General features: G+C 46.7%; 4 protein-coding genes across 4 annotated transcripts; 2 read left to right on the top strand and 2 right to left on the bottom strand.

Annotated features, from left to right (window-relative positions):
- Positions 1-95: 95 nt before the first annotated feature.
- PtA15_15A249 (uncharacterized protein) lies at positions 96-1712 on the top strand (the record flags this gene model as incomplete). Its single annotated transcript, XM_053163436.1, has 6 exons — positions 96-504; positions 694-850; positions 926-1064; positions 1142-1253; positions 1343-1457; positions 1538-1712. The coding sequence occupies 6 exons, from the start codon at positions 96-98 to the stop codon at positions 1710-1712; spliced, it is 1107 nt and encodes a 368-aa protein (XP_053027412.1).
- Positions 1713-9001: 7289 nt separating this feature from the next.
- PtA15_15A248 (uncharacterized protein) lies at positions 9002-9370 on the bottom strand (the record flags this gene model as incomplete). The annotated part of the gene is made up of 2 exons (XM_053163435.1): positions 9002-9139; positions 9242-9370. 2 exons carry the CDS (start codon positions 9368-9370, stop codon positions 9002-9004), a joined length of 267 nt encoding a protein of 88 aa, XP_053027411.1.
- A 316-nt stretch (positions 9371-9686) lies between these two features.
- Positions 9687-15486, top strand: PtA15_15A247 (uncharacterized protein; the record flags this gene model as incomplete). The annotated part of the gene is made up of 20 exons (XM_053163434.1): positions 9687-9846; positions 9929-10078; positions 10176-10246; positions 10322-10407; positions 10493-10619; positions 10724-10877; positions 10959-11047; positions 11131-11388; positions 11461-11821; positions 11914-12066; positions 12407-12578; positions 12662-13110; positions 13201-13581; positions 13683-14049; positions 14165-14262; positions 14352-14378; positions 14509-14607; positions 14684-14765; positions 14853-14943; positions 15061-15486. The coding sequence occupies 20 exons, from the start codon at positions 9687-9689 to the stop codon at positions 15484-15486; spliced, it is 3801 nt and encodes a 1266-aa protein (XP_053027410.1).
- Positions 15487-16261: 775 nt separating this feature from the next.
- Positions 16262-20136, bottom strand: PtA15_15A246 (uncharacterized protein; the record flags this gene model as incomplete). Its single annotated transcript, XM_053163433.1, has 6 exons — positions 16262-16594; positions 16682-17391; positions 17457-18348; positions 18451-18837; positions 18938-19986; positions 20052-20136. 6 exons carry the CDS (start codon positions 20134-20136, stop codon positions 16262-16264), a joined length of 3456 nt encoding a protein of 1151 aa, XP_053027409.1.
- Positions 20137-26269: the final 6133 nt, after the last annotated feature.

Genomic DNA, 26269 nt, shown 5'->3' with positions numbered 1-26269 from the left:
AGTAGCGGCCAGACAAGGACAATTCATTCCACCCCCTCAGATCTTATCTCCAACTTCCAAGCCGGTATTTCCTCTTGAACTTGGGGATCTCCAATATGATTACTATACTGTTTCTCACATGCATCCTCTATGCACCGTACGAAGTGGCCAGTGGGTCAATTCCAGGTGCTCCTCAGCATAAATCTCTTCATGACAAGAGGCAAGATTTGCCCGTTTATAGCTGGGAACAATCTTGGAACTCTCAAACCAACAATCAAATTACAACTATCACCACATCAACTTCAGGAACTATTCCACCAAACACTGGTTTTAACCATGGGGCTACAAGTACATGGACTTACCAGTATAGCTATTCCAGTAGCTCTGATGATAGCCAAAATAGCGGAGGCTTTTCAGGCACATCATCTTCGGCCGCCCCTGGATCTGACTCAAGTTTGAGTGGCAAATACGAGCCAGGTCTTGGAAGCTCTAACACAAGCCCGGTGTCAAAGCCATTTCAACAAGGTCATACACCCTCTCCGCCCAAACCAGTTATGGAGTCTCCTAGCAAGCAGAAAGACCTTTTTCCACCCCCCGAGCCTAAATATATCAATACTAAATCCCCCGGTTTGTCTGGATCAAGTGATACTACATCTAGAGATGATTGGACTGCCCCAAGAAATCCAAGATATTCAAACAGCTCGCCTTTTTCAGACACTACAAACCAGGAAGTCTCAGAAATTTCTGACGACAAAGGCGACTCTTCCCACCCACCGCCTTTACCGGATAGCGAGAATGAGGACAAGGGAATTTCAGAGAAAACTAAAGGCAAAGAAAGACCTACCCCCTCATCGGCAGGGGCACATCAAGAGTTAGTTGATGTGTCTTCCTGAGCATGTAATAACATCAACCCAGAGCTGACCTGCTGTTGTCCATACATAACCAGTTGGCTGGATTCTCATAACAATTATCGATCACAATACGGTGTTAAAAGTCTAACTTGGAGTGAGGACCTTGTGGAAAGCGCCAGAAGCCAAGTAGAGAAATGTGTTTGGAAGCATACCAAACATAACGAGTATGGAGAGGTCAGTATGTATTGCAGAATTCTAACAATAGCCGCACTCAAGTGTCCTAATTCCTTATCACCCCCATTGAAATTTAGAATATTGCTGCTGGTCAAAACAGCGCGTCAGAAGTTGTTGTTGCTTGGGTTGAAGGACCAAACGAACGTGAAATGTGGAATCCTAGCTCTGCTACTCCTACACACTTTACACGTAAGAAAATCCAATTTCTTTAACTGTAATGCCACCAATGGCCCGCACAATTTTACTTACTAACATTTTTCCAACCTTTGGTTGCTCAGAGGTGGTATGGAAAGATACAGAGCAGATTGGATGTGCTTTCAAATCGTGTGAGAACATTGAAGGCTCGAACTTGCCCCAATCACCAGTAAAGCTCTGGGCTTGCGAATACCATCCGTGAGTGATGTTGTGATATTTTATTCAATTTCCTAGTCTGTTTAACAATTAACCTGTTGCATTTTCCTTTCCCAAAATAGCAAAGGGAATATTGGCGGCGAATACGTGAAGAATGTACTTGCAGCTGCTGGGGGAAAACCTCTTGCTTCAGCAGGAAGTGCAGCATTTGCCTCAGTTGATCCAGATGATCCAAGTCGTGCTCAGGCCGGTGGAAAGGGTGTTTCCAAGACCATATTCTCTCCGGCACCTGAGTAAGGGATCCTGAGGAAACAGACTTTAATTTTGTTGTCTCAAGGAAAGACGGGATAATTTACTTCAACTAAAAAATGAGTGACTGTAGTGATTGTAGTTTTGTGACAATATTGTGACTTGTGTACAACTTGCACTGTTGAGGTTCACATAGATTTTTTTTCTGAGACTGTAGGATTTCTTTTTGCTATTTGATTTCTTTTTCAAAATCACCTGCATATCTGAATTACTGGTTAACCAGTTGATTGAAAAGCTTCAATGCCTTCAAGTTGAGATAATTTTATGTTTGACTATCTGTACAGGCTAAAGATGGTATCCAAATCTTGCTCAGTTACTGGTAGAAAATTTGCTGGCCATTTGGTAGCTGTGCATTGAATTAAACTACCCCTCAACTTAAGTAAATTCTGATGTGTAAAGAATTGATCTTCTTTCCTGTGAATGATCTACTTGCATGTTCAATCTGACCACACACCTGAAAGATAATAACCGTTTGGACCGCCAAGAGGCCCGGGTAGAAGTCGTGGGTTGGCTGGTTGAGCCGCGTGAGATGAGTGAAGGCGTGCCTGTGGTTGTTGTGGCTGAGGGCGTGGAGGAGAAGGGCTTTGGTGCTGCCTGGGGTGGTGTTGCTGAGCATGCTGAGTGCTGCTCTCCGCCAGCATGGAGTGCTGGGCATTGGAAACCGCCGGAGTATATCCCAGAGATATTGGAGACCGCCGGAGTGGATCCAAGAGAGAAAGTGCGAGGCTTATCAGTCAGTTAGACGGTAGAGGAGATGATTCCACCCAACCCAGCTGATTTTGATTGGAACATCTCAACAAAAGGCATATTTGCTTACCAGAATTGTTGTACAAAGTAGGACTAACATGTCCCCAATAAAAGAGGAAAAGGAAACTTGAAGATGTTTAATCCGGATGCCAACATTATTGCCAAGATATTTTGATTGAGATACTGAGATACAAGATGATGCACTGCGCATGAACTGTCCATCTATGCGGACACTGGAGGTATTAAAAACATCTCCCTTGCTTTTTTTTGCCAATGGAACATCTGCCAGTACCAGCGTGGCAGGGGGCAGATTAATTCATAGGTTGCAGGTATTGAGGCACAGCTCGGAGCTGCGGACCTGGATCATCTAGGTTAGGGTTAGATGTATATAGTTCAAACACTTCCGCCCCCACGTTGTTTTCTCTATTCATCTCATTACTCATATTATCATCCTCGTAACTCATTCCATTCTCACTCTGCGGTCCTCCAGGTATGCCTCATATATTCCTCTCATTGTCTTTCCTCACTTGTTTCTCACCACACTCCACTTGATTGTCCCTTAGGTGTGCCTCCACCATCTCCGCTGTCTCTGTTCGTCGTGTCACTCACACAGCATCGTCGCTGTTATAGTCCTCCAGGTCCCCCACTTTGGTGTCCATTAGCAGGTAGTTGGTTGAGGGGATGATGAATTTTTTTGTATAAACCTGCGCCATGTGCTTCCTCACCCCAAAAGCTGTAGTCAACAAGAACATAGAAAGGCAAACAAAAACCTTAACTCTTTGTCTTGATTGTTGAGCCAAAATTAAGTCTCACCAGTGACCAATCAAAATGGTCCCTCAACGCTACCGCGCTTGCCATGCCAACTAAAGAAGACCCGGCCTGAGAGCCACCTGGAGCCACTCTGTATGCATCCATCCCCAGCAGCAGCCAGGGCCATGGCCTGTCTTGAGGAGCTTATTTCCGGCCAATCCGGGAGGTATTGAGTTCCTCACAGAAGAGTGGGTTGTTTTGATTAGTTTCATGCTTCTGCTTTTGTAGGGGTGATTGTGGTTTGTGGCAGTGAGGGGGAAGAAGTTTCAGTGGAGATGGGGGATGGCTGCAAAGAGGAGGAAAGACAGGCAACATACAGGCCAGAACACTGGTGAGTGTTGTGGTCTTTGGGGTTGTGAAAGCTCAAGTCCCACGGGTGGGACTTGGATACATAATCTGAGCTCTGTCTGGTCTGTTTGCCTCCCAGGCGCATCTGTTTTTGCTGTAATTCCAGCTGGCAGTGCATCTCACTCTTCCCCGCTGTTGCATATGCATTTGCGCAGTCTGGGGGGTTAAAGAGCTGGCCCCCCATTATGCATTCTGCAATTGGCACTGCAGGGAGCCTTCAAAACATACTTTTTGACTCATCTGGTGAGTTGGCCCACAGTATAGGGGCCTGGGTGCAGCAGCTTTGGTTGGTGTTGGGCTAATTTTATGGTTGAGATTTTGCCCATTTCAAATGTGATTTAGCCTGTCACATTATTTGTAATTCCTGTATTTACTTAGTGGGCAAAAAATTTCTATTTTTTTGTATTTTATTGCCTTGTGGGGAAAATCCTGTCATTTTTTGTAAATTTTGTCTATTGTAGGGGTAACCATTGATTTCCTTTTTCCACAAACCTGTGATTTTAATAGACTTGGTTGTTATCATTATTCATATTCAGTATGCTGTTGTTTAAAAGTGTGAGCGCCTGCACCTTTCAAATACAGTGCTGGCGCTCTTTAGAGATAGTGTGGGTTCTCTTTGATAATACTAAAAGGCCCTGCACTCTTGGCATAACCAAAAACAGGTACCCTTTTGCCATCCCTCACTTACCCGCAGGTGCTGGCCGCAGATGACTCCGCAGCTCACTTTCCCGCAGATGACTCACCTTTGGTGCTACCTGATATTTTATCTCTGAGCAACAGTCAATCAGGGGTACCCTCTGATATAAGCTTTCTGATTGCAGAGGTTGTACCTGCATGCACCACTAAGATGTGATCAGTTTTTTCAAACTGGTGTCACAGCTTGGACTGCAGAAAAGTTTTGCTTTGCTTACCTTTTCCGCAGCTGATTGGGTGTAAGGACTCTGTCAATTCCTTCACTGAGCGTTGTCAAAGGGGCACGGGGAGTGGCACAAGGGCCATGAAAAGTTCTAGTTCCAACGTCGGGGGGCTTCGTTGCATGTATCTAGACCAGAGAGAGGGAGAGCTCTCTCTGTATGTACAACTAGGAAGGAGGAAAGAAAAGGGGAAAGGGTGACTGGCTTACCTAGACTGGAGAGAGGGAGAGCTCTCTGCCGGACTAGGAAGGAGGGGGAGGAGAAAAGTCTAAGTACTTGTGGCAAGTCAGGGATGATGTAAGCCGGTGACAGGACTTGTGAAACACCACAAGGGGTGGGGGTTTACAGTTGCGCGTGGCAAATTGCTGTACATGGTCCCCCGCAAAAGTTGGACTGCTTGTGTGGGCTGACAAGAGACCCCCGACTGAGGTCCCCAAAACCCAACAACCACATTTTTGGTGTGCCTGGGGTGAGGGCTCTTCAGAAATATCGCGGCAAAGCAATCCGCCCAGTAGTTTTTTTTTTTGTACTCCATCATCCGGACATATGGCTTTAGGCCGCATAATTATGGCCTTAGGAGTAATATAAACCCATAATCATGGGATAAGCACACAGCCATGTACTCCAAGCCCATACCTATGGGCTCCAATGACAAACTAAGCATGTATATGTAGGAAGCAGGAGATATGTAGCGAGAAAGGAACAGATAACCAAGGCCAATCTAAGGAGGAAAAAAGAGACCAAAGAGAGCTGTGAGGAAGAACACATTTAATAGTCTACAATCATATCAATTCTCATTCCGGCCTGTTGAGGGATACAGCGATGAGACCTATATGTACTTCTTCATTAATATAACACTCTGAGGACCATTATAGTTTTGCTGATAAACTGAGATTTTTCAATCAGTCTCACGGAAGTATTTTGGGATAGTTGTGATTGAACAAGCCTGCCGAACTCTGTTGAAATGAGTTTTGCAATTGGCAAAGGTTTTGTGTTGGTGGGCTTCCTTGTGATATGCTTTGGTAGATGGAAGAATGTCAATAAGACTTTGGCAATCAATTCTAACCTCGAGAAGCTGAGGACACACCTGTTTTGATATAAGACCAGAACAGCTCAATTGGATTAAGCTTGCAGTGAAACTTTGGCAGAAATAGGCAAATGTACCCTGCGTCTTTGATGATTGATTGCAGCAGCAGGCGCTTGTTGAGAAAGTCTGATTGGAGCAATAGAATCTTGGACCAGCAACAAGGCTGTTGTTTGTTTGAATCATCAACAACTGGATTGGCTAGTTGCAAGCAGTCAATGTGGGAATCTGGAGGGGGCGGACTGGATGCAAGGACTTCTTCAATTGATTGTTCTTGAGACATGAAGTAGCCACTTGCTTCGGCTTGCCGTATCAAACGCTGCGATTGATTGATCAAATCCTTGCGGATTCCCGAAGTAACACGCCACCAGGTATATAAATACAACTCAGGATACCGGTGGGGATCCCCTTACTCTGGGGGAATTTTCAAAAAAATTCTGGGCCTCAACCATCCGGACATCTCAAAATTGTGTACAGCAATTTGCCGCGCGCAACTGTTCATTGGGATCTCAATTTATGAGATCAATTCTGACCACCACAGCTGATGGTCTGTATAGGTGGTATCTCTTTCCTCATCTTTACCTTCCCTGTCACACTTTTTCTCTCCCTGTCACACTTTTTCTCTCCCTGTCACACTTTTTCTCTCCCTGTCACTCCTTCACTCCCTCCAGATGCATATACAATGTTCACCTTCTGTCCCACAATCCAGCCCCAATATTTTAATAGCTTAAAGATCCCCAGCTTAGGCAAGAAATAAAACTTCATCTGCTTTCTGCGCGCATTTCCCTGAGGTCCCTACAGCATACAACCTCTTGTAGCGTGAGCGCTTTTCCACTACGCAAGCTAGCAGCTTTTTTCCCTCCTTGAGGCCTTCCTTGGCCCCCTTTTTTATTTCCCTCAGAGTCTCTCTGGGTTGTTTTTTCTTCGGGTCCTTCCTCATCTCCTTGACCTCCGGTCCTAGCTTCAACAAGCAGCTCCCGCTTCTTATCTACACCAGAAAGTGGCAGCACAGTGGCCAACCCGCTTTGCTGCCGCTTTTTGCAGTGGGCCCTCACTTTTTCCCTAGAGCAAAAAGCAGTAGCACAGCTGACAAAGCACCACTTTTTCTGCCAAAAAGCACAGCACAGCGGGTGAGACACTTTTCCCCGCTTCCCCACTGTGAAAAGTGCAGCAAATCAGCAGCAGGATGATGCTGTGCCACACAGCTGGTGAGAAAGCAGTGTCAGCATACCAGGCCCCCACTTCCACACACTACTTGAACCCCTTGGCGTAGCAATCTTATCCAGTAGGGTTGACATCACCACCCCTAGGTGTGCCCCAATGTGCAGGTGCCTTGCACCCATGCAAATTTGAAAAAAAATGGGGGGTGCATCCCACTTCTAGAGCAGATTGGCCTGAGCACCTTTGTGGGGTTTCTTTTGGGGGCTCCCCCAAGGATGTATCCATGGGTGAGCACTGGCAACACTGGAATTTCAACACCGCTTTGCTGCACTGAAAAGGCCGCTTTTTGCAGAAAAGCAAAGATTTTCACCCTTGGTCAGAGGGTGGGTAAGGCAAAAAAGACGAGTTTCAGTCCAAATCAAAAAACTCATCATGTGGGAATTGACATAAGGCATAGTCCTCCACTGGCCTGGACAGCTTGGCTGCTTGCTTCCACTTCCCACATGTGCAGGTGTTATGGTGTGTCTCTAAAGTGACAACACATTGAATAGCAAAGATCAAGTTGTGAGTTCCTAAATAGGAAAACACTCTTGCCTCAAACGCGGGGCAGGAGGAGGAAGCCGCACCTCCAATGTAGGGGCTGGTAGAGCTTAGTTGTACCTGAACCCTTAAGGTGGTTAGTAAAACTCTAGCTTACCTTAAAGGTAGCAAGTGAAGGAAAACTGGATGAGGATGAGGAGGCAAGGTTGGAGGTTGGTACAGAAGTGGAGGAGGAGGAGGATGCGAAGCAGTGGTGGATAAGCGTAGTAAAAGAGAAAAGATATAAAAGGATATGAGATGGAAATAGAAGTCAAGCCCCGGTTGTTTGTATCAAACAAGATAGACGGGCATTGTATTCTAATAATGATCTAGGGGACCTCCACTTGCACGGAGGTTCCTGAGCTTTTATAGCCTAGGAGTCTGGGAACGCAGGTGTTCCTGTTTGAGAACAATCCACACGTGAGTATTTGTGTGGATTGTGCTCAGTTGATTACGACAACCGGAGAAAAACCCCCAGCCAAGTCTGACAACCAATAACAGGAATTATCATGCAATTGAATCCTGTTTATTTGCGCGTGTCTGCGTCAGTGTTGGCGCTGTCTGGACTAGCCAACGGCTGACAGCAGGCCTAGCTGAGCTCAAGTTTGTGGGTCTGTTGGGTTGAGCCAATATTGCAAATTCCCCCCAACAGCCAACACAAAACTGGCCTGAACCCAGCCAGGTTTGGGCAGGCCCACCCAATTGCCATCCCTTTAGGAGTGTGCCAATGTTATAAGAATGTGGGATCCAGAAATATCCAACAATATTGAGATATCTGTCCATTTCCGCAGGTTTGGGAACCTGGGATCTCATACATATATCAGGTGTCATGTGGGGTGCTTTACCAGATATCTGGATTGTCTACCAGATATCCTGCATGGGATACTGGCTAAGGGTTGAAGTGTGAACTTGAATAAGTCCCTGCCTGTGGCTCTGCCAGAGGGACTTATGGCTTATCAGGAATTCTTGCATGAGAGAACCCAATAATTCAGTCCTCATTTTGTTACATTCACTGTATCTCATGTAATTCTCAACCATCATTCACAAGACCTACTTTTTATACATCACATAAGTTTTCTCATATTTTACACATTTTTCAGCTTCTCTTTTTCTTAACTCAAAATTTTTAAACATTTTATTGAGAAAATAATAATTCAATAAAACTACAGTTATGGTGTTCAAAGTTGGTTTGCATAATTTTATGCATGCATAAATCATAAAATCATAAATTTTTTCTTGCAGGGGATATGACTGTCTGATTATGTAATACAAAATTTCCTCACCAAAATATTTTTATGATTTTATGACTTATGCATGCATAAAATTATGCAAATCAACTTTGAACACCATAAGTGGATTGGCTGAGCGCGCTCGGACCTTTTCTGTGTGATCCGGTCCATTTCTTCAAAAATGAGACTTTTCAAAAAATAAAAGAGAGATGAAGATGGAGGAAAGGGGGTCTGAAATTATATCAGAAGGAAGGCAACATGTAGGGGTAGCATCCACCAGAAGCTTCATGCCAAGATTCCTGATGAGCCATAAGTCCCTCCGGCAAAGCCTCAGGCGAGAGAGGGACTTGGTTAAATTTGGTTGAAGTGCATGTGTGGGTGTTTTATGTATGTATGTAGTAGGTTTCACCGGAGGATCTGCGATAGGGCATATGTTTTGTTTGTGGAAATCCTTCGACCAGCCGGTATTATTTCGACTTTGTCTCCTCTCCTCGCACTGTTCTTTTCGTCATGGACCGTGTAGACGACTGACTTCTTGATAGCCTGATTGGGATCATTGTTTTTTTATCAGCACGAGCGTGATTGCGAGAACGGAGAAAGCCGCTTGATGATCGGGATTTGATGATTCAAGTGGGCTCTTCTCACCTTTGGCACAACCCGATGGAGAACTTGAGTCGTCCTGAGTACCTTGACAGTCTTCGGTTGGATTCCTGATTGGATAACGACACCTACGACGGGTTTGGCGATGGGCTTGGCGACTGCTAGGAGTGACATGCTTGAGGCTGATGGAGTGGTTCTCAGGGTGGAAGATTGGAAGCAGCGTCCAGATGCGCAACTCTGCGTGCTGTTCGGGGGAAGCTCCGAGCAGCCCGAAGGCCCTCGCCATTCCCCCGACCTCCCCAGGTGGGATTACATAATGAAGGGGTCTGTATTCAATTCAATTTGGGGGTTAGCAGCGACTTTGGGCTACACACATCGATCGATCGGAGCAGAAAGACGCACCTCACCCACACAAACAGCTCTACCAAGCCCAGCAACCAGCCAAGTCACGAGTCTCCCGGAATCATGAAGTCAGTTCGAATCCTATCAGATGCAGATGTATATCTTGAAATTCGGACTGATACGATCTATCTCCTCCAGTATCTTCGCGGGTGAAGCAACCCAGGAACGAGCTGAGAATGCTAGACTGTCGTCTTTTGTCGGGGCTTTGGCGCTTGGAGACCTGGTCAAAAGTACCCTTGGACCAAAAGGTTGGAAACCATAAAAATGATATCGGGGTTTGGTCCTGAGACTCACAACAATCGGCTATGTTACTTTCCTGATCTCTGAAAGGAATGAACAAAATTCTGCATTCAACCACTACCGGTGATATTACTGTCACTAACGACGGAGCGACTATCCTCAAAAGCGTCCCCTTGGACAATGCAGCCGCCAAAATCCTCGTCAACATTAGTAAAGTACAGGACGATGAAGTTGGTGACGGTAAGTCTGCAGCGCCTTCCCTGTTTTTTTTTTCTGTGCTCACGTGTCTGAACAACTGTAAACGTCTTTTCTCTCTCATTGATGGTAATCTATATAGGAACAACAAGTTGTTGCGTTCTAGCCGCGGAACTGCTGAGGGAGGCCGAGAAACTAGTGACGACTAATCGCGTGAGTGGGTCAGAAGAAACTTGCATATGTACCTGTATCAGCAGTCCTGATAATCGGTTCTCTATGCCATCCAAGATTCACCCTCAAACAGTCATTGAAGGATACCGGATTGCTAGCCGAGTGGCATTGGATGTTCTTGACAAGAATGCCCGAAATAACTCGTACGAACAACGATTCTGCAAGATTTACCGTGTATCAATCAATCAATCAAGTTGAAGCTTTTTTGATTCCTCGTCAATCTCACAGATCCAATCCAGAGGCTTTCCGAAAAGATTTGGTCAACATCGCCAGGACAACGTTGTCATCAAAAGTACTAGCAGCCGATAAGGACTACTTTGCAAATCTTGCGGTGGATGCAGTCCTCAGGCTAAAAGTGAATACCCAGTGCACTCTTTCTCTCCTCGGTCCCGAAAAACATCAAGATGTCTTGTTCATTCGTTCTGATTCAATCTGAAAATTGACATGTCTCGGTATCAGGGCTCAACCGATCTAGATCATATTCAGATCATCAAGAAACCGGGCGGTCAACTCACTGATTCTTACCTCGATGAAGGTTTTATTTTGGATAAAAAGATCAGCACTAACGGCAACAAGTCTCTGAAGAATGCCAAAATCCTAATCTCCAACACTTGTCTGTCAGAGTCGTCTTCCTAGTCCACCCGTCTGCGTTGAAATGATGACTGAAAGGAACAATCGTTTGCGTGTCCAACAGCTATGGATACCGATAAGGTTAAAGTTTTTGGTGCACGAATCCGTGTAGGGGGTACGGCTGCATTGGCCGAACTCGAACGAGCTGAGAAGGTATGCATAGACAAAACTCAGAAAGATCCTTTTTTTCTTCTTCTTCTTGCTCACATGCAGGGGTTTCCATTGATTGTGTACAGGAAAAAATGAAAGCCAAGGTGGCCAAGATCCAAGCTCATGGAATCAACTGCTTCGTCAACCGGCAACTGGTTTACAATTACCCCGAATCTCTTTTTGCTGAAGCGGGTATCATGTGCATCGAGCATGCAGACTTTGAAGGTGTCGAGCGATTGGCATTGGTTACTGGAGGAGAAATCACTAGCACATTCGATCAACCTGAGATGGTTAAGTTAGGGCACTGTGATTTGATCGAGGAAGTGATGGTTGGAGAGGATGTGGTGAGTGTCTCTGGAAGGATTTTCTTGCATGAAGTGAAGTTGCTTATCGGATGTAATGATTTGAAATTGTAGCTCATTAAGTTCTCAGGAGTTGCAGCCGGTGAAGCATGCACAGTAGTCATCCGGGGAGCGACAGCCCAAATGATAGACGAAGCGGAGCGCTCACTACACGATGCACTGGCGGTGATATCGCAGACGGTCAAGGAGCCCCGGGTGACTTACGGGGGAGGATGTGTGGAGATGTTCATGGCTAATGCGGTGGACGACGAGGCGAAGGTGACGAATGGTAAGAAGGCCATCGCGGTCGAAAGCTTCGCGCACGCCCTTCGTCAGCTGCCTACCATCTTGGCCGATAACGCGGGATACGACTCTAGTGACTTGGTCGCTCAACTTCGGGCTGCCCATTACGCTGGCCAATCAACCATGGGTCTTGGTGCGTCAAACCCTCCACCTTTCAACCCCAAAAAACAATCCATTTGATGTGTTGGTATCCTCATCATTTTATTATTATTTGTGTTTGATTAGATATGCAAGAAGGAAAGATTGCCTCTATGGAAGACTTGGGCGTCTACGAATCTTACAAACTTAAACGTCAAGTGGTTTTATCGGCCAGCGAAGCCGCCGAAATGATCCTCAGAGTCGACGATATCCTTCGCTCTACACCTAGGAAACGTGATGGTCATTAAAACTGATCCCGTTTATACTTGTTGTCCCTGCCCCCAAAACAAAAGAATGCTATAATACATATCATGCTTTTGGCCATTCCCCATTTACCCTTTTTTGGTCCTTTTGTTTTAAATATTAACATTCTGCAAAAAATAGAACAATTGTGGAGACACATTAAGCGGTTTAGGGATATACAACCATGTATTCAAAAGAGCCTTTTCAACCTTTCAAGTGAGCTTCGCCAAGACACCAAGCCTGTGCAGTGCTTGAGGTTGGCAAGTCAGAGATAGCTGAAAGGGACAAATTAGAGAAGGCTGTCTGGCTGAAAGTTAACACCAAACATAGGCGTGAGTCCAACCGCCAACCGGGACCATCGGCTCACAGGAAACTGGGACGAACCACCATCAAGCCTGCCAAGATGGGCAAGCCCCTCTTCCTTGTATCCGGCTGTCTATCGAACACCATTTACTGACTGCCCCATCTGCTCTCCGGAATGACCATGATGATACATACACAGTCGAATGGTACGTCATCAATGCCATCCAGCAAAATACCCCAGTTTCCAGATCAGCTGAAATCTGCTTTCTTGATTATTTTTACCTGACAGTCCAATCTGCGCGAAACCTATACCTTCAGCGGACATCAATCGACATCTGGATAGCGATCATTTCGAGTCATCCTCCCACTTGACGGGACCCAAACCGCCTAATAACTCAGCACGCCAGGCCACAACGACGACCGGCGTCCAATCTACCCTGAATTTCCATCGGACCGGCCCATCAGACGCGCAAAACAAGACGGGCCGATCAGGATCAATCAAGCGTCCTCATGATGCGAAAACGCAGACCTCGACCGATCACCTCACCCTTTCTTCGTCCCCCCCTCCCGATGTGCTGGCTTCAACAACACCCTCCGATCCCAGGAAAAAAGCCCGCGTCGATCACGTCCCTTTGCTTAAATCCCCTCTCCCCACACCCTCCTCCAGCTCTGCGCCCTCAATGTCCAACAAACCCTTGGCTGAGAGAGTGAGACCGAAAACAATTGAGGAATTTCAAGGTATTTTTTAAAAAATAATATAAATAATGCTCCTACAAGGATATCCGGATTGAATATATATCTCTAACTTTTGCTTTTTGGGTGAAACAGGACAAAAACATTTAAGAGCAGCATTACAAACGATTGTCGGCAGTGGGAGTTCGTTAATCTTGTGGGGGCCACCAGGCTCAGGAAAGACGACCCTAGCAAGATGTGTGAAAGAGTTACTGACCAACGGCCGCGAGGAGGAGAAGATCGGCAGGCAACAAAAGTACGAGTACTTCGAACTCTCGGCCACCGACTTCTCGACATCCGAATGGAAGAAAATCATCGATCTTCATCATCTCTCGTCTTCTTCCTCTTCCTCTATCCCCACAACCGGCTCCAATCAGAAAATCTCCAGCTTTTATAAACCCGCTGCCGCTCGGCTACCGGTGATTCCTCTCATCTTTATTGACGAAGTTCAACGATTAAATAAGGTTCAACAAGATTGTTGAGTGTTTTTTTTCCTGTTTGTCAAGACTCTCTTTTCCCGAGGCATGGGATTAATCCAATGAATTCCGTACTCTGGATTGTAAAAAAAAATCTTTTAGTATTTTTACCGTTCATAGAGAGTGGACGAATAGTGATGATTTTTGCGACGACGGAAAACCCATCTTTCCGATTAACGACGCCGCTACTATCACGATGTCGACTATTGAAGCTGACCCAACACAGTTCTGAGGACCTCAAGCTGATTCTTGAGAGGGCGCTAGCGATCGAAAAAGCGTCATGTCCACCAGCTGCTGCTGTTGAGGTGGATGCTCAGATGATTGATCTCTTGTCTAATGTCGCAGATGGGGACGCTAGAGTCGCCTTATCTCACCTCGAAATCGTCATCAATGCTCTTAAACGTGACCCCCTCTTGGATCATCATGCGCTCAAAGAACTCATCGGAAACAAATTCTTGCTTTATGATCGGTCTGTCCATATCATCCATGTTCCACCCCCCACTCCTTGCTCCTCCATCTCTTGCGAGCAACAAAAAAACTGACCTTCATTTCATCTTTCATGTGCAAAAAATATCTTGGCACAGTAATGGCGATAATCATTATGAACTAATTTCTGCTCTTCACAAGAGCATTCGCGGAGGCGATGCTGATGCGGGACTTTATTGGCTGGCAAGGATGCTAGGTCAGTTTTTTTTTTTACAGTGGGAGAAGCTTGACTAAAATCTGTACTTGAGATGAACTTGGTTTTTGTTAATCTTATCACTCGAACAGAAGGCGGCGAAGATCCTCTCTATGTGGGTGTGTTGGACTCGACCTCAACCGTGTAGAGAAAAAGAAGAAACCAAGAGAACACTCGCTGTGGTAGACCGAGAATCTGTAGAACTAATACATATATGCTTGTTTGTCCTACGTGTTTGAAATATCGAAGCCAGAAGGTTGATACGGATGGCGTCTGAGGATATAGGACAGTCTAATCCGATGGCCTTGACGCAAGCCGTCAGTGCCTATCAAGCCACACAGCTACTCGGTGCAGTCCTTATTTCTCTTGCAGCTCTCGTAATTGATGTGACCTATTTATTTTTGCGCGTATTGGTTGATTCTAGGTATGCCGGAATGCGACTGCATTTTAGCCCAAATAGTCGTTATGTTGGCCGAGTCACCGAAAAGTGTGCGGACTTATAAGGGGTAAGTTCCTTTTTCTGTTGATCATTTTGATGTCTGTGATCGGTCTCTGTTTATCCTTGAGAGATTTTGTTTGTGATGTTCGTGTAGGTATAAGCGGGCCAAAGCTCTCGTCAATTCTCTTCCCTCTTATCCTGTCCCGATCCATTTACGTAATGCGCCGACTAAGATGATGAGCGAAGTGAGTAGAGAACTTAAGGACGACAGAGCTGGAGAGCTTGATTTGTCGGATTATGACCCTCCGATATTCATCCCCGGGTCTGACGTATTAATTATGGCGACTTTTTGTTGTTGATAGCTTGGTTATGGGGCCGAATATAAATATGAACCCGACTATGCCCATCCGATCTACCAAGAATTCTTACCTTCTGAAGTCTTGGATCGATCAACGAGAAACGGAGCGAGTGAAGTGGACCGCAACTATCCTTTTCTGGTCCCACGATCCCAGCGAATCGATCAACAAGCATCGTCTCCATCCGACTGCGCCTCTTCCAACCATCAACATCATCAAGATCATCCCACAGATACAGCCGACTCTCTTCATCCAATCAACCCTGCCCAGAATCATCATGAGAGCAAACTCGGAGATCATCCTCCGGCTATCTCTCGTCCGACTCATTCGTCTACTAAGGATGGGAAATTGGTCGACTTGGACTTGCTTCGGCAATGGGAAGAGCACTTCAATGATGGCCAGCCATGGACCGGAAGGGATCGTTTGCAATAATAATCCGTTGTTCTCACTTATCTGTTATATTCTACTTTTTTTCAAAAAATGGGGGGGGGAGTATGAAAACATTTATCCCTCGACGTTTCAGAATTTTTGACTATGAGATCATGCTGGTCCGCCACTCTCTTTTTGAGGTCAAGTTCCTCCTCGTCTTCCTTCTTGACTTGCGAAAGGAAGTGGAGACCTTCGCCTGACCGGTCAAATGAGCCCAACTGAACTGACCAGTCTCACAAGTACCATAACATTGCACAAGTATACGCATGTATTCATACCTCCTGCTTCGCGAGTACCGCAGGAGAAACACTGTATTATCTTTGATATGAATGTTACCAGTTGGCTAGCAGCTTTACCGACAGCAAAAACTTTGCAAGAGTATTATTGCTGGTGCTGTTGTTGAATTTGGGTTGATGCAATAATCATCCAAAACAATAATAACAATTGAACGATGCACAACTCCGAAACATAAAGGAAAGAGAAAGGAACATGATTAGAATTACTCTACTAATATATATCTTTGTTGGTTTTGTTTGGAGTGACGATGATGATGATAATGAAAAGATAGGATAGGATAGAAGGAAAAGAGATGAGATCCAATTACAAGAAGAAAAGATAATGCAGTACAAAACAAATACACAACAAACCAAACAAACCATAAATAAATAAATAAGGAGAAGTCAAAACTCTATGAATGATGAGGACGAAGGACGAGTTGAGGAAACAGTGAGTTTCTCGGCGGTTCCAAGGATGATGACAAAGAGTAGAATACTACGGCTCATTTAGAATTGGGCGGGCCATTAGGAGCGGCGGAGTTTCTCTGCAAAGGACTGTGAGGCTGGTGACTGAAGGCGGCATTATTGGGGGGAGACAGGGGAGGTTGGGGTTGATGGAGGTGGGGATGGTTGAGCGGGACTTGGAGCGGGTTGAGCAGGCTTGGCGGGCCCTGATGGAAGCCCATTTGGTGGCCCGGGAAGCCGTACATCGACGCGTGGGCCGACATCATGCCTTGCCCAGGGCCGGCTTGCACTTGTTGTTGCGGCTGCATGAGGGGAGCTCCGGGGCCTCCTTGGCCAACGGCCGGATATCCATACGGCGCCGCAACCATATACTGTTTATTGGTTTAGAAAGAGAGACGCAGAAAGATCAGTGCGAGGATCGCTGATGTTTTCTGGGAGGAGAGGGAGAGGAGACGGACTTGGGCATTGATCATGGCTTGTTGTTGCAGTTGGAGCTGGTGCTGTTGGAACATCATTTGTTCGTACGTCATCTGTCCCCCCGGCATCATTCCACCGGCGGCGACCATCTGAGGGTTGTACATCATCTGCATCATCGCCTGTTGGTTGTATCCCGCCTGGGGATATCCCATTGGGCCACCGGCCATCATGTACATGGACTGGCGCTGGAGCTCGTCGGTCTCGCGTTGCCGGAGGGCCCGTTCGCGGGCTCGTTCGGTCAGCACCGCGCCCATCCCGCCGTCCCGTTTACGGTCCCGTTCATGCGAGGCAATCGCCCCGAGAAGGCCGCTCTGGATCGGCGGGGCCTTGTGGTTGACCTGCACCAGTGGCTCGCCCGTCCAATGGGCCGCCTCCTGGATCGACTTGGCCGACTTCTCCTGGCGCTCTTGCATCACCCGATGTAGTAACCCGTGTTGACTGAACGCAGGCCGCATCCCGTTGGTATCCACTCCCGATTCCGCGGGCTGGTCTCGCAATACCGCTGGTACTTCCCGTCGTGTCGCCGCATTTGGAAACTGCCCCATCTCTCCTCCCCCGGGCGGCACTACTTGAGACATCGGTCGTCCGTCTTGAGCAGGGCCTGAAGTGCTATACATCGAGTATGTTCCTTCTCGTCCTGCTGCTGCTTGCGGATGGAGCATGTTTTTTCGCTCTTGGTTGGGTTGAAATCCTGCATGGCGAGGAAAAGTCAGATCAATTCATCGGAATTAAAAGATGATCAAAAATACTACGAACCTCTATCGGAAACTACTTGAGAAGTGGATGACGGAAGGACATTGGTCAGCCGATGCTTCTTGAGCCGATCGTCCTCTTCATCCTCTTCATCCTCGTCATCTTCCTCATCGTCGTCGTTGGGGTTCTCATCATCATCGTCGTCGTCGTCGTCACTATCACTATTATTCCAAGAAGAGGGTGGTTTCTTCTGGCCAGCAGGGGCGGTGCGGCCGGGTTTACCGGGACGGAAGCCGGAGGATTTGCCTGCAGCTTGAGCAGCTTGGGCGGCGGCAAGCCGGGCGGCGCTCTTCTTGCCAGCAGCAAACGAGGAAGGAAAGCTGGACTTGCCGGCTTGGGGCTCTGGGCTGATTGGCGCCGAGTTAGGTTGAGGAGATGTAGGGTCATTGGGCGGCTTGGAGAGGAACTCGAGCTGCGGGGATGCAGAGCGGGTGCTGGGAGCTCGCGCAGGGTTAGGTGGTTCAGTTGAGTCTTGTAGCGGTGGGACGGCGGGTGAATTTTGATCGGCCAAGCTCAGCGCATAAAGCATATCCTCGAATCCTTCGGATGCGAGCTCGTGTGTGGCTGTTTGGGAAGGGACTTGAGGAGAAGGAGAGACAGGCTGGGAAGGGTTATTTGAGTGTGGTTTAGTTGGTGTCACTTTGGCGGTGGGAGACTTGCTCGGAGAAGAGGCACGGCCAGGGCTTGAGACGAGGAGTGATGAAGGCATGTCGGGCGTGTCCACAGGATCGTCATAAGTGACATAGGCAGCATATGACTCCAGTTCATCATCGAACGTCGAAAGTGGTCGGGCGGGTTTGCTGACCTGGAGCTGATCGGATTGCCCGAGGGGAGTGACCGGGGAGCGGGAGTGGTGATCGGAGGATGGGGGCTCGGAGGTTGGTTTTCGTAAATCCTGGGAAAGTTCCCGATCAGATCATAAGAAGCAGTGGTAAAACAAAGACGAATCAACGAGGGGTTGATCTGTTTGCAGCAGGGTTAATAATAGACGGCTCACGTTTTCAGGAATCTCCGAGGTTAAGGCTGGATCAGAGTAGGATGAATTAGCATCGGAAGCAGGACTCTCGGGGGCGGCTGTGTTAGCATGGTGGGTGACTGGAGGAGGGCTGGAAGATTGATGGACGGATTTCGGGGCAGGTTGAGAGGGGGGATAATCGGAGAGATAGTTTAGAGGTTCTTCGATCGATTGGGGTGTGGTCACGATGGATTCGTATGGCTCCTGCACAGACTCGGGTAAATGGGCCACGGATTTCCTCGGCACGTGCAGACGAGCAGCGACAAGCGAGTTCAATTTTTGTCGATGTTGGGCCAGGCTGTGTTCATTAACGTCCAGACTTTCAGCCACGGTCTGGCAATCTAAGAACAGTCGCTCCCGTTCAGGCCCCTGATCATCCGAGCCCAAGCAAGCATTTTATTCCGCTTCAGCTTCTCGACACTAAAATAAATAAAAAATCCTTCAATCCTCAAGATGGACCGGAACTTACGAGTGGGTAAGCAAAATAGAAGCTGTTTGGGTCGGTAGGATCGTAGTTGAACTTGGCCGGTTTGCCGTACAATCTGAAAGCTGACATGACGCCTAACAGCCAGCCCAACATATCGCATTCGGTTCCCTCGTCAGGAGTGGCAAGAATGAAGCCTTCTTGATCGGCAGAGGCGGGTTGTGATTCCGAAGGCCGGCCGTCGTGGCTGGCAGCGATACCCTCAAAGCGACCTTCGAGTTTGAACATAGTCGAGGACTCGATCAAGGCCCTCGACTCAGGATAGACGGCGGCTGCAAAGCTAATCTGGGTGAGCATGCCCAGATGTTTCTTAGCACCTTTCTTGGGATAGAAGATTAATCCAGGTTCTGCGCATGTTGCTTCGGCGTCGACCAGTGTGCCAGATGAGGAAGGGCTGTGCTGGGTCTTGTTGACCAAGCCGGCCAGGTTGAAGAGACTGCCCCGACGATTCCATTTGTTCTCCTTGTGGTAGTTCTGCGGACTGACCCCGCTGAGGAGGGATTTATCACGCACGAGGACGGCCCAGACCCTGGTCCATTCGGTATCCTTGGGAAAGCGGATGGTGAGATATCCTTCAGTTTTCTCGTTGGGGGGTGGAGAGTCGAGCTGGTTGAAGAAGCGAAGGCCTAGCAAAGTACCGGTATAGATCTCGAAGAGGCGCGAGCGTTCCCAGCAGGACAGTCTGATGGCGCAGACCCAGGCGAGTAGGGAGTGGGGATCGGAACAGGCGAAGCCGAACTTATTCCGGCCTGCGTTGTTGAGGAAGAAGAGGTGTGGACTCGGGGAGTTGAGCTGGTCGAGTGAATGGGCGCTCGTATGTGGCTCGGGTAGATCGACCCGGGCATCGGTGATGTTGGTGTAGGTGGGTGCTACCTGTCGGCCCTGTTGGGCGGCCATCTCGATCTCGGCGGCATCCCAGCAAGACATGGTCGTTCCAGCGATCTGTACGTAGTACTTGGCCCAGACTGCATTCTGATCGGTTCGCTTGGGGGGAGAGCCGTCGGCAAGGAGGAGGGTCCGTCTGAAGATGAAGCCTGGAGGGAAACGCGGGATCAGTACGTATTGTCAGACGGGTGGTTTGCGGCTTGAGATTGCTGACCCTCGTGATAGAACTTGGGTGCTCTGAACAGCTCGATTACCCGTTCGAGGTCATGGGCGGGCGTCAGGATGGATGGCTGAGACATTTTCGGCGGGAAAGTGGTAGAAGATGACGGAGGGGAAACTGGAGAGACTGTTAAGCTTCTGATCTTAAAGGGGTGCCCGGGCTTATGTAATCAGCAGCAAACACTTCTCTTCACACAAGTCAGCTGCCTTCAAGCATCGGCCAAACATATATCTGCTATGGTTCTGCTTTCTAGTTACATAGCTGATGTTTCTGCCATTCACACATTCTGGTTCGAATATGTATACTTATGCACCTTGGACGATCAAGTTGTTCTTACTAGGACCCAGGAAAGCCCCTATGGAACGCAGTAACCAAAATGTATGATTTTTTTGTCAAAAACCAAAAAACCTACGCACCCCAGATGTATGAATGGTCATTTTGGCTGGTAAAGGTACTCACCTCAATTGTATGAATTTTTTCTGAGGGCAAGGGGGGTAGTAACCAAAAATGTATGAGAATCAGGGGCTCAAGCTAAGGTTGAAAGCCTTGTCTGTAATTATTTTTCAGTCTGAATCATCAAGTCTATAGTTCTAGGCTGGAGCGGTGCCACACTCACCTACCCTCTGGCTGCGGCTCCAGTAACACCGCCACAAGTATATACAAAGTATATCAATCCACCTCCCCCTGTGCCACCCAATCCATCCACAGGTTGCATCCCACTTTCTGTCCTTCTTATTAACCCTGCCCAAGTGACCCCATTCCCCCCCCCCCTCAACAGTTACAGCAGTCTGGTTCCCAGTTTTTTTCTTTTCTTGCCACCCCTCTCCCCCCCCCCCCCCCCCCCCCTTGGCAGCAGCATCAATGCTGCCCAAAAAAACAAAAAACGTAGGCACAAAATTTGTATGAATTTTTAGACCAAGCTCTGAACCTACACACAAAACGTGTATGAATGAGCTCCAAAAATGTATGAATTTTTCAAAAATATGGGAATTTAGGTTACTGTGTTCCATAGGGGCTTTCCTGGGTCCTTTCTTACTGCTCCAAGAAAATCCACCCAACCTGTTTCTCCTTGTGCCTTGCATCCGTGCGACGCATGTCCCTTGAACCTTCTAATCATTTTCTACGCAGTAGCCAATGCTGAAGCCTGCTGAAGCACAAACTCTCACCAGCTCTTATGAAATCACACAATCTACTGGTGTTGTCAGGAGACGGCCAGCTAGAAGGACCTACTGAGATTGCAATAGGGGGGTTCACAATAGGATAAAAATAAAACTTTAGGCAGTGTTTGGCAGCCTCATTATTACAGAATCATTAATTGTGACATGTCCCTCTACATCATGTAAAACATCATTTTTTGGCCTGATAATTTGGAAGTAAACTGTCAAGCTTTATTACAGCTTCCTGACAAAAGATTATCCTAAAAAAACATGTTTTACAATATGTAAGGGTAGCATGTTTTAAACATTACACTGTGTAATAAGATGCTGCCAAACACGGCCTTAGAGCTAATTTTAAGGCCTTTATGAACAATTTTGTAGAAAATGAAGAACTTGCTCTGATTCTCAGCTGTACATCTTGCCAGATTTTTAAAAATTTGTTGATAAAGGCCTTAAAATTGACTATAAAACTTTACTTTTTTCCCACCGCAAAGCCCCCTAATAAAGCCAGAATGTTGGCAGAATGCTTTTGCTTCACACATCCCAGTTCACAAGGATAACCTTGATGCTATTTTTATCACATTTTATGACAAATTCTTCCTTCTTCAAAGTTTGTGGTTTCACGTGAATTTGACTGGTTTAAGAAAAGCTGCAAAGTTTTAATGCAAATGTGACACCAACAGTACGTACTTTCAGACTGTCAGTGGCACAGTACAAAATGCCACCACAGGCACTAAGTAGCCTTAGCAGCTGTTTAACAGAATTTCAGCTGTGCTGGCTTCTGACAGCAAAAAAAAAACTCATAAAACCAGATTGGTTGACTCTTTTGGTACAGTACACAGTGCCCTCTAAATCATGGATTGACAATGGACATCTTTTAGCCATTGTCTTTTTCACCAACACTGCCCTGCAAAAACCCAACATCTCCAAAGGAAAACTTGCACACTCAACAATTGCTGGGTAAAATGGAATTGTCATGTACATGATGTGTCACAGGGTTTTTCTAGAACTTTCTCTCATATGTGCGCTGCTAGCCAGTTGTGAACTCTCAAACTGAAACTCAACCATCAATGTCCTCACCGGATCAAGAACACAAATCAAGAAATCACCAACCACCAAAACCATCTGCTAAAGGTAACATCGACCCACTCAAACAATCAAACAGCTGTCAACTCATCTCAATCTTTGGTTTGCAGCTCAGTCACCCATCAATTCAAACATCAAACCACATAGAGTGTCTCAGGTCAGGGGGAGTAGGATTGGTACATAACCATCTACCACCCCTGAATGTTGATCCAAGTTCGCTTATGGTTCAAGTTGTGGTGTTATTTTTTTTTTTCTTATCTCATCTATCTCAACATGTCTTACATCTCATGTAGTCTGTTGAATCAACCACTTTATCAACCTAGGTATGTAGATCTTATCATCAAGCACTTTATTTCTCAATATTCTCATTGCATTAACACTTTGTTTTTCTGTTAAGATTTTACTACTACTGGTTTTCAAGAGTTTGAAATCAAAAAGACCTCATTGAACTGCAATACTCTTAGCTAAGCACATGTCAGGGTCCGGGACCGCCAAGTGTGTGTCAACTCCCATCACAATTTAAACCAACGGTTGACACACCCACAGGCCACATTATCTCTTTGGCTGGGTGTGGACACCTTCTTATGTGTTCTAAAGGTGTATAAATCTCATATTTGAGTGCTAGATTGCACAAGATACATATGTATCTTGATATAGATATCAATAATGCAGTATGCGTCAAATGTTAGAATTTAAGACATATAACAAGGTTTTTCAACTCATTTTTTCCTCTTTCTCCTTTGTGATCATTCCTTCCAACCACCCAACCATCCCTCCTGTTGACTGCAAATTTTTCATATCAATGGACGACTTCCCGTCATATCTGGGACCCCCCCACCTGATGATATAGACCCAAAAAGTTTAGATTTTTGCAGAGAAATCTAGCTTTTTGAGCTTCAGATCACTTCTGGGAGGCCCTCAGATATCAAAGGGAAGTCACCCAATATCGAGGGGTTGCTGCAATGAAGTCTTGTAGACCCCACCACCATCTGTCCAACCCCTTTTGTCCAGCCTCCACCAAAAATCACTTGCAAAACTAATGAAATTTACTCCGAAAAATGACTGTTTGGGGGTTTGAAAATAGCTGTCAAGGGACTGTACATGATGTTGCTGAGAGGAGCTAGGAAGAATGTTTATTGATTTATATACAAAAATGTCCAGTTTTCCACGCGAAGTCTGCATATTTCGATGGACATTTACACGGCCGGCCACATCATGCAATTGGTGTTGGTTGGGTGTTGGTTGAAAAGTGGTTGGATGGAGGGGGGGGCATTCGGTTGTGCCAATCTTCCACCAACCGTGCACCTTGCCATTGTTACCGTGGACCAACGTTGGTCAGCAAGCCAGAGTGCGTGGTCGAACCAACCTCAGTCCCCAAGCCAGAGTCGGCTGGACCAACTGCCAAGCCGGGTGTTGCGCGCGGTAGTTCAGATTTCTGTAGTTCGGGAAGTCGACCAGCGTACGCCGCATTGACTAATTTGACCTTGGCGGCTCGTGCGGCTTCCTCGGCTTCTGACAGAATCCTTGGTCCTTTGGGAATGGCGTTCTTAGCGATCTGCTCCATTACTTGAAGCATCACAGGAATTTTGTCGTCCAGTTGTCTTTCCAATTTTTCAAGCTTGAGTTCAAGTATACCATGAAGTTCTTCTGTTTTCGATTTCAACCCATCAAAATCTTTAAAAACGAGCGTAGCTGCCTCGTTCACCTTTTCTCGAGATCTCGCTGGCATTTGTTCCCATGGGGTACCCTTCAGACGTACATCACCCTCCACTAAAGGGTTATTGACGAGAGAATATAATCGCCCATCAATGTCGGGGAAGCCTTTGATACTGACAGCTTTGGAAAATCAAGGATGAAACCACGATGATTGAAAAGAAAGTTTGGGACATTGATCAGTGAATGAATGCCAAGTGGTGTTATTTGTAGAGCAACATTATGTTTACATACTTGCTACGCTCGGTATATTGATTTCATTGAAGAATTTTTCAATTTGCGATTGACGGGTAACTATTCCCCAGTCATCTGTGCCATAATGGGCCCTGATGTAGGATTTTGTGAGGGCCAAACGATCCGGCTTCGAAAAGGTTTCGAAGACAACGTGAGGCTGGTAGACATCTATGGCTTCTTTGAATTTTATCGCTCCAGAGTCTTCGAATGCTTCCCTTGTGAGATAGAAGGGCTTGGCTTTTTTGTCGAGTTCCTCGCCATATGATTTGGCCAGACGACTTATAGCTGCTCTTTCGACATCATGACCGGCTTCGTCATTCTTGTAAATTCGGTCTGTTATACGTGTACGGGCGAGAATGTCCTGTTTAAAGTCGGACATTAACGTTTTGGTAAATTCTTCTTGTGTCCCCAGAGCTTCCAGAAATTCTTTATGGTTCATCCCCGTCTTCGGATTCAATTTTTCTCGAGTAGATTCACCGATCAATTTCCGCTGGAATAACTCCTCGACGAAGGGGTGATTGGCTGCATCATTTTTGCTCAGATCTTGTAGTTCCTTCAGATACTTAACCTTTCCTTGATTGTCGGCTGCGTCCGAAGCTTCTCGCAAGATAGGCAGGAGTGTATCCTGAAACGTTTCTCGATTGCGACTGGCCGCTTTGAGATCGTTGAATTCCTTCGAGTTCAGAAGTTTTTCGCGTAATGAATCAACTATTTTCTGCCGTTGGTAACCTTGTTTCAAATCTTGAAAGATTGCTGACGGACTTTCGCCAGTCAATTGTTCGAAGTCGGTTTCTCTTATCCTGCTCACGTAGAGGTTTATATCTGTCTTGAGTAGGGAAGGATTTGCGAAGACATCCGCCATGTGTTCCTCGGCTGTGGCCTGGAGGGGCTCCTGGACAGTTTTCCGCACGTCAACTAACAACTTTTCAAATCCTTGAATCAAAGAGTAGCGGTATAGCTCTGTGGTCAAGTCGAAGTCCTCAGGCAATGTGTGCATGACTTCTTCGGCTGTCGAGAAAACCTGATTCGCAATCACGGGTTTCTTTGGGTTCATCTGGATCGCTCGAGCTGCAGTAAACTTCTTGAAGTCGATAGCTCTGCTTCCTTCGATCACCAAATCTGGGAAGTAATCCTTCGGAGATGCCCTGAACTGGAACCCTGAGCGTTTTATACGCTTGGCGGCTGCTTGAAATTCTGGTTCGAAGTTTGCCTGCTTGGCTGGGGTTAGCGCTTCCATAGCTTCTTCTACGTCTTTCTCGGCTAGGGCTTCATATGGAGTTGCTTTAATCCTGTTCAATCCCATCAAAGCCATGTAAGCTTCATTAAATATTTCACGATTTTTCGCGAACTTCTTTAAAGCATTCAAATAGTTGTGTAACTGGGTGACTTCCTTCTCGGCGAGTGCCTTCCGGGCGAGTGCCTCCAGGGCGAGTGCCTCCTGGGTGACTGCCTCCTGGGTGACTGCCTCCTGGGTGCCTGCTTCCTTTCCTTCCGCAGTGAAACTTTTCTTCGGCATTTTCTCTTGAAGCAGCTCGGCAAGGTTTTTCGGAGTATACGTTTTGCCATTACCCAACTCGTACCCCATCTTACTACGATCAAAGGCTGTGCCGATATCCATTTTGACGAAATCTAGGGAAACCATGTGAAGTCACGCGAGGGGCAAGCAAGCAAAGTTAAAAGGATGGCGATTTGGTGATCGGCTATCGGTCCAAAGAGAATAGAAAGTCAAATAACTTACTGAATCTTGTTTTCTCACCATCCGTAGGAACACCACGCTCGGCAGTCTGCGGAGGACCTGGTCAGCGACGAAATCAACACTTTTTCGAAGGTCAGATGTCCATTTTTGCTTACCACATGAATTTCAAACTTTCGTTCCCATGGCGCAGCTCTATGTCAAAGCAAAGAGGTTTAATGAGTGGAGGTTGGTTCAGCTCAAGCGATGGAACAAGCATAATGAGTAAATCTGTTTTGGTTGCTCACGTGTCAAGCTTGGCCAGTTGGGCATCTGCGCCTAGAGGCAGC

This window comes from Puccinia triticina, chromosome 15A (genome assembly GCF_026914185.1).
Source record: "Puccinia triticina chromosome 15A, complete sequence".
Lineage (NCBI taxonomy): Eukaryota > Fungi > Basidiomycota > Pucciniomycetes > Pucciniales > Pucciniaceae > Puccinia > Puccinia triticina.
This window is presented reverse-complemented; position numbering and strand designations above follow the sequence as displayed.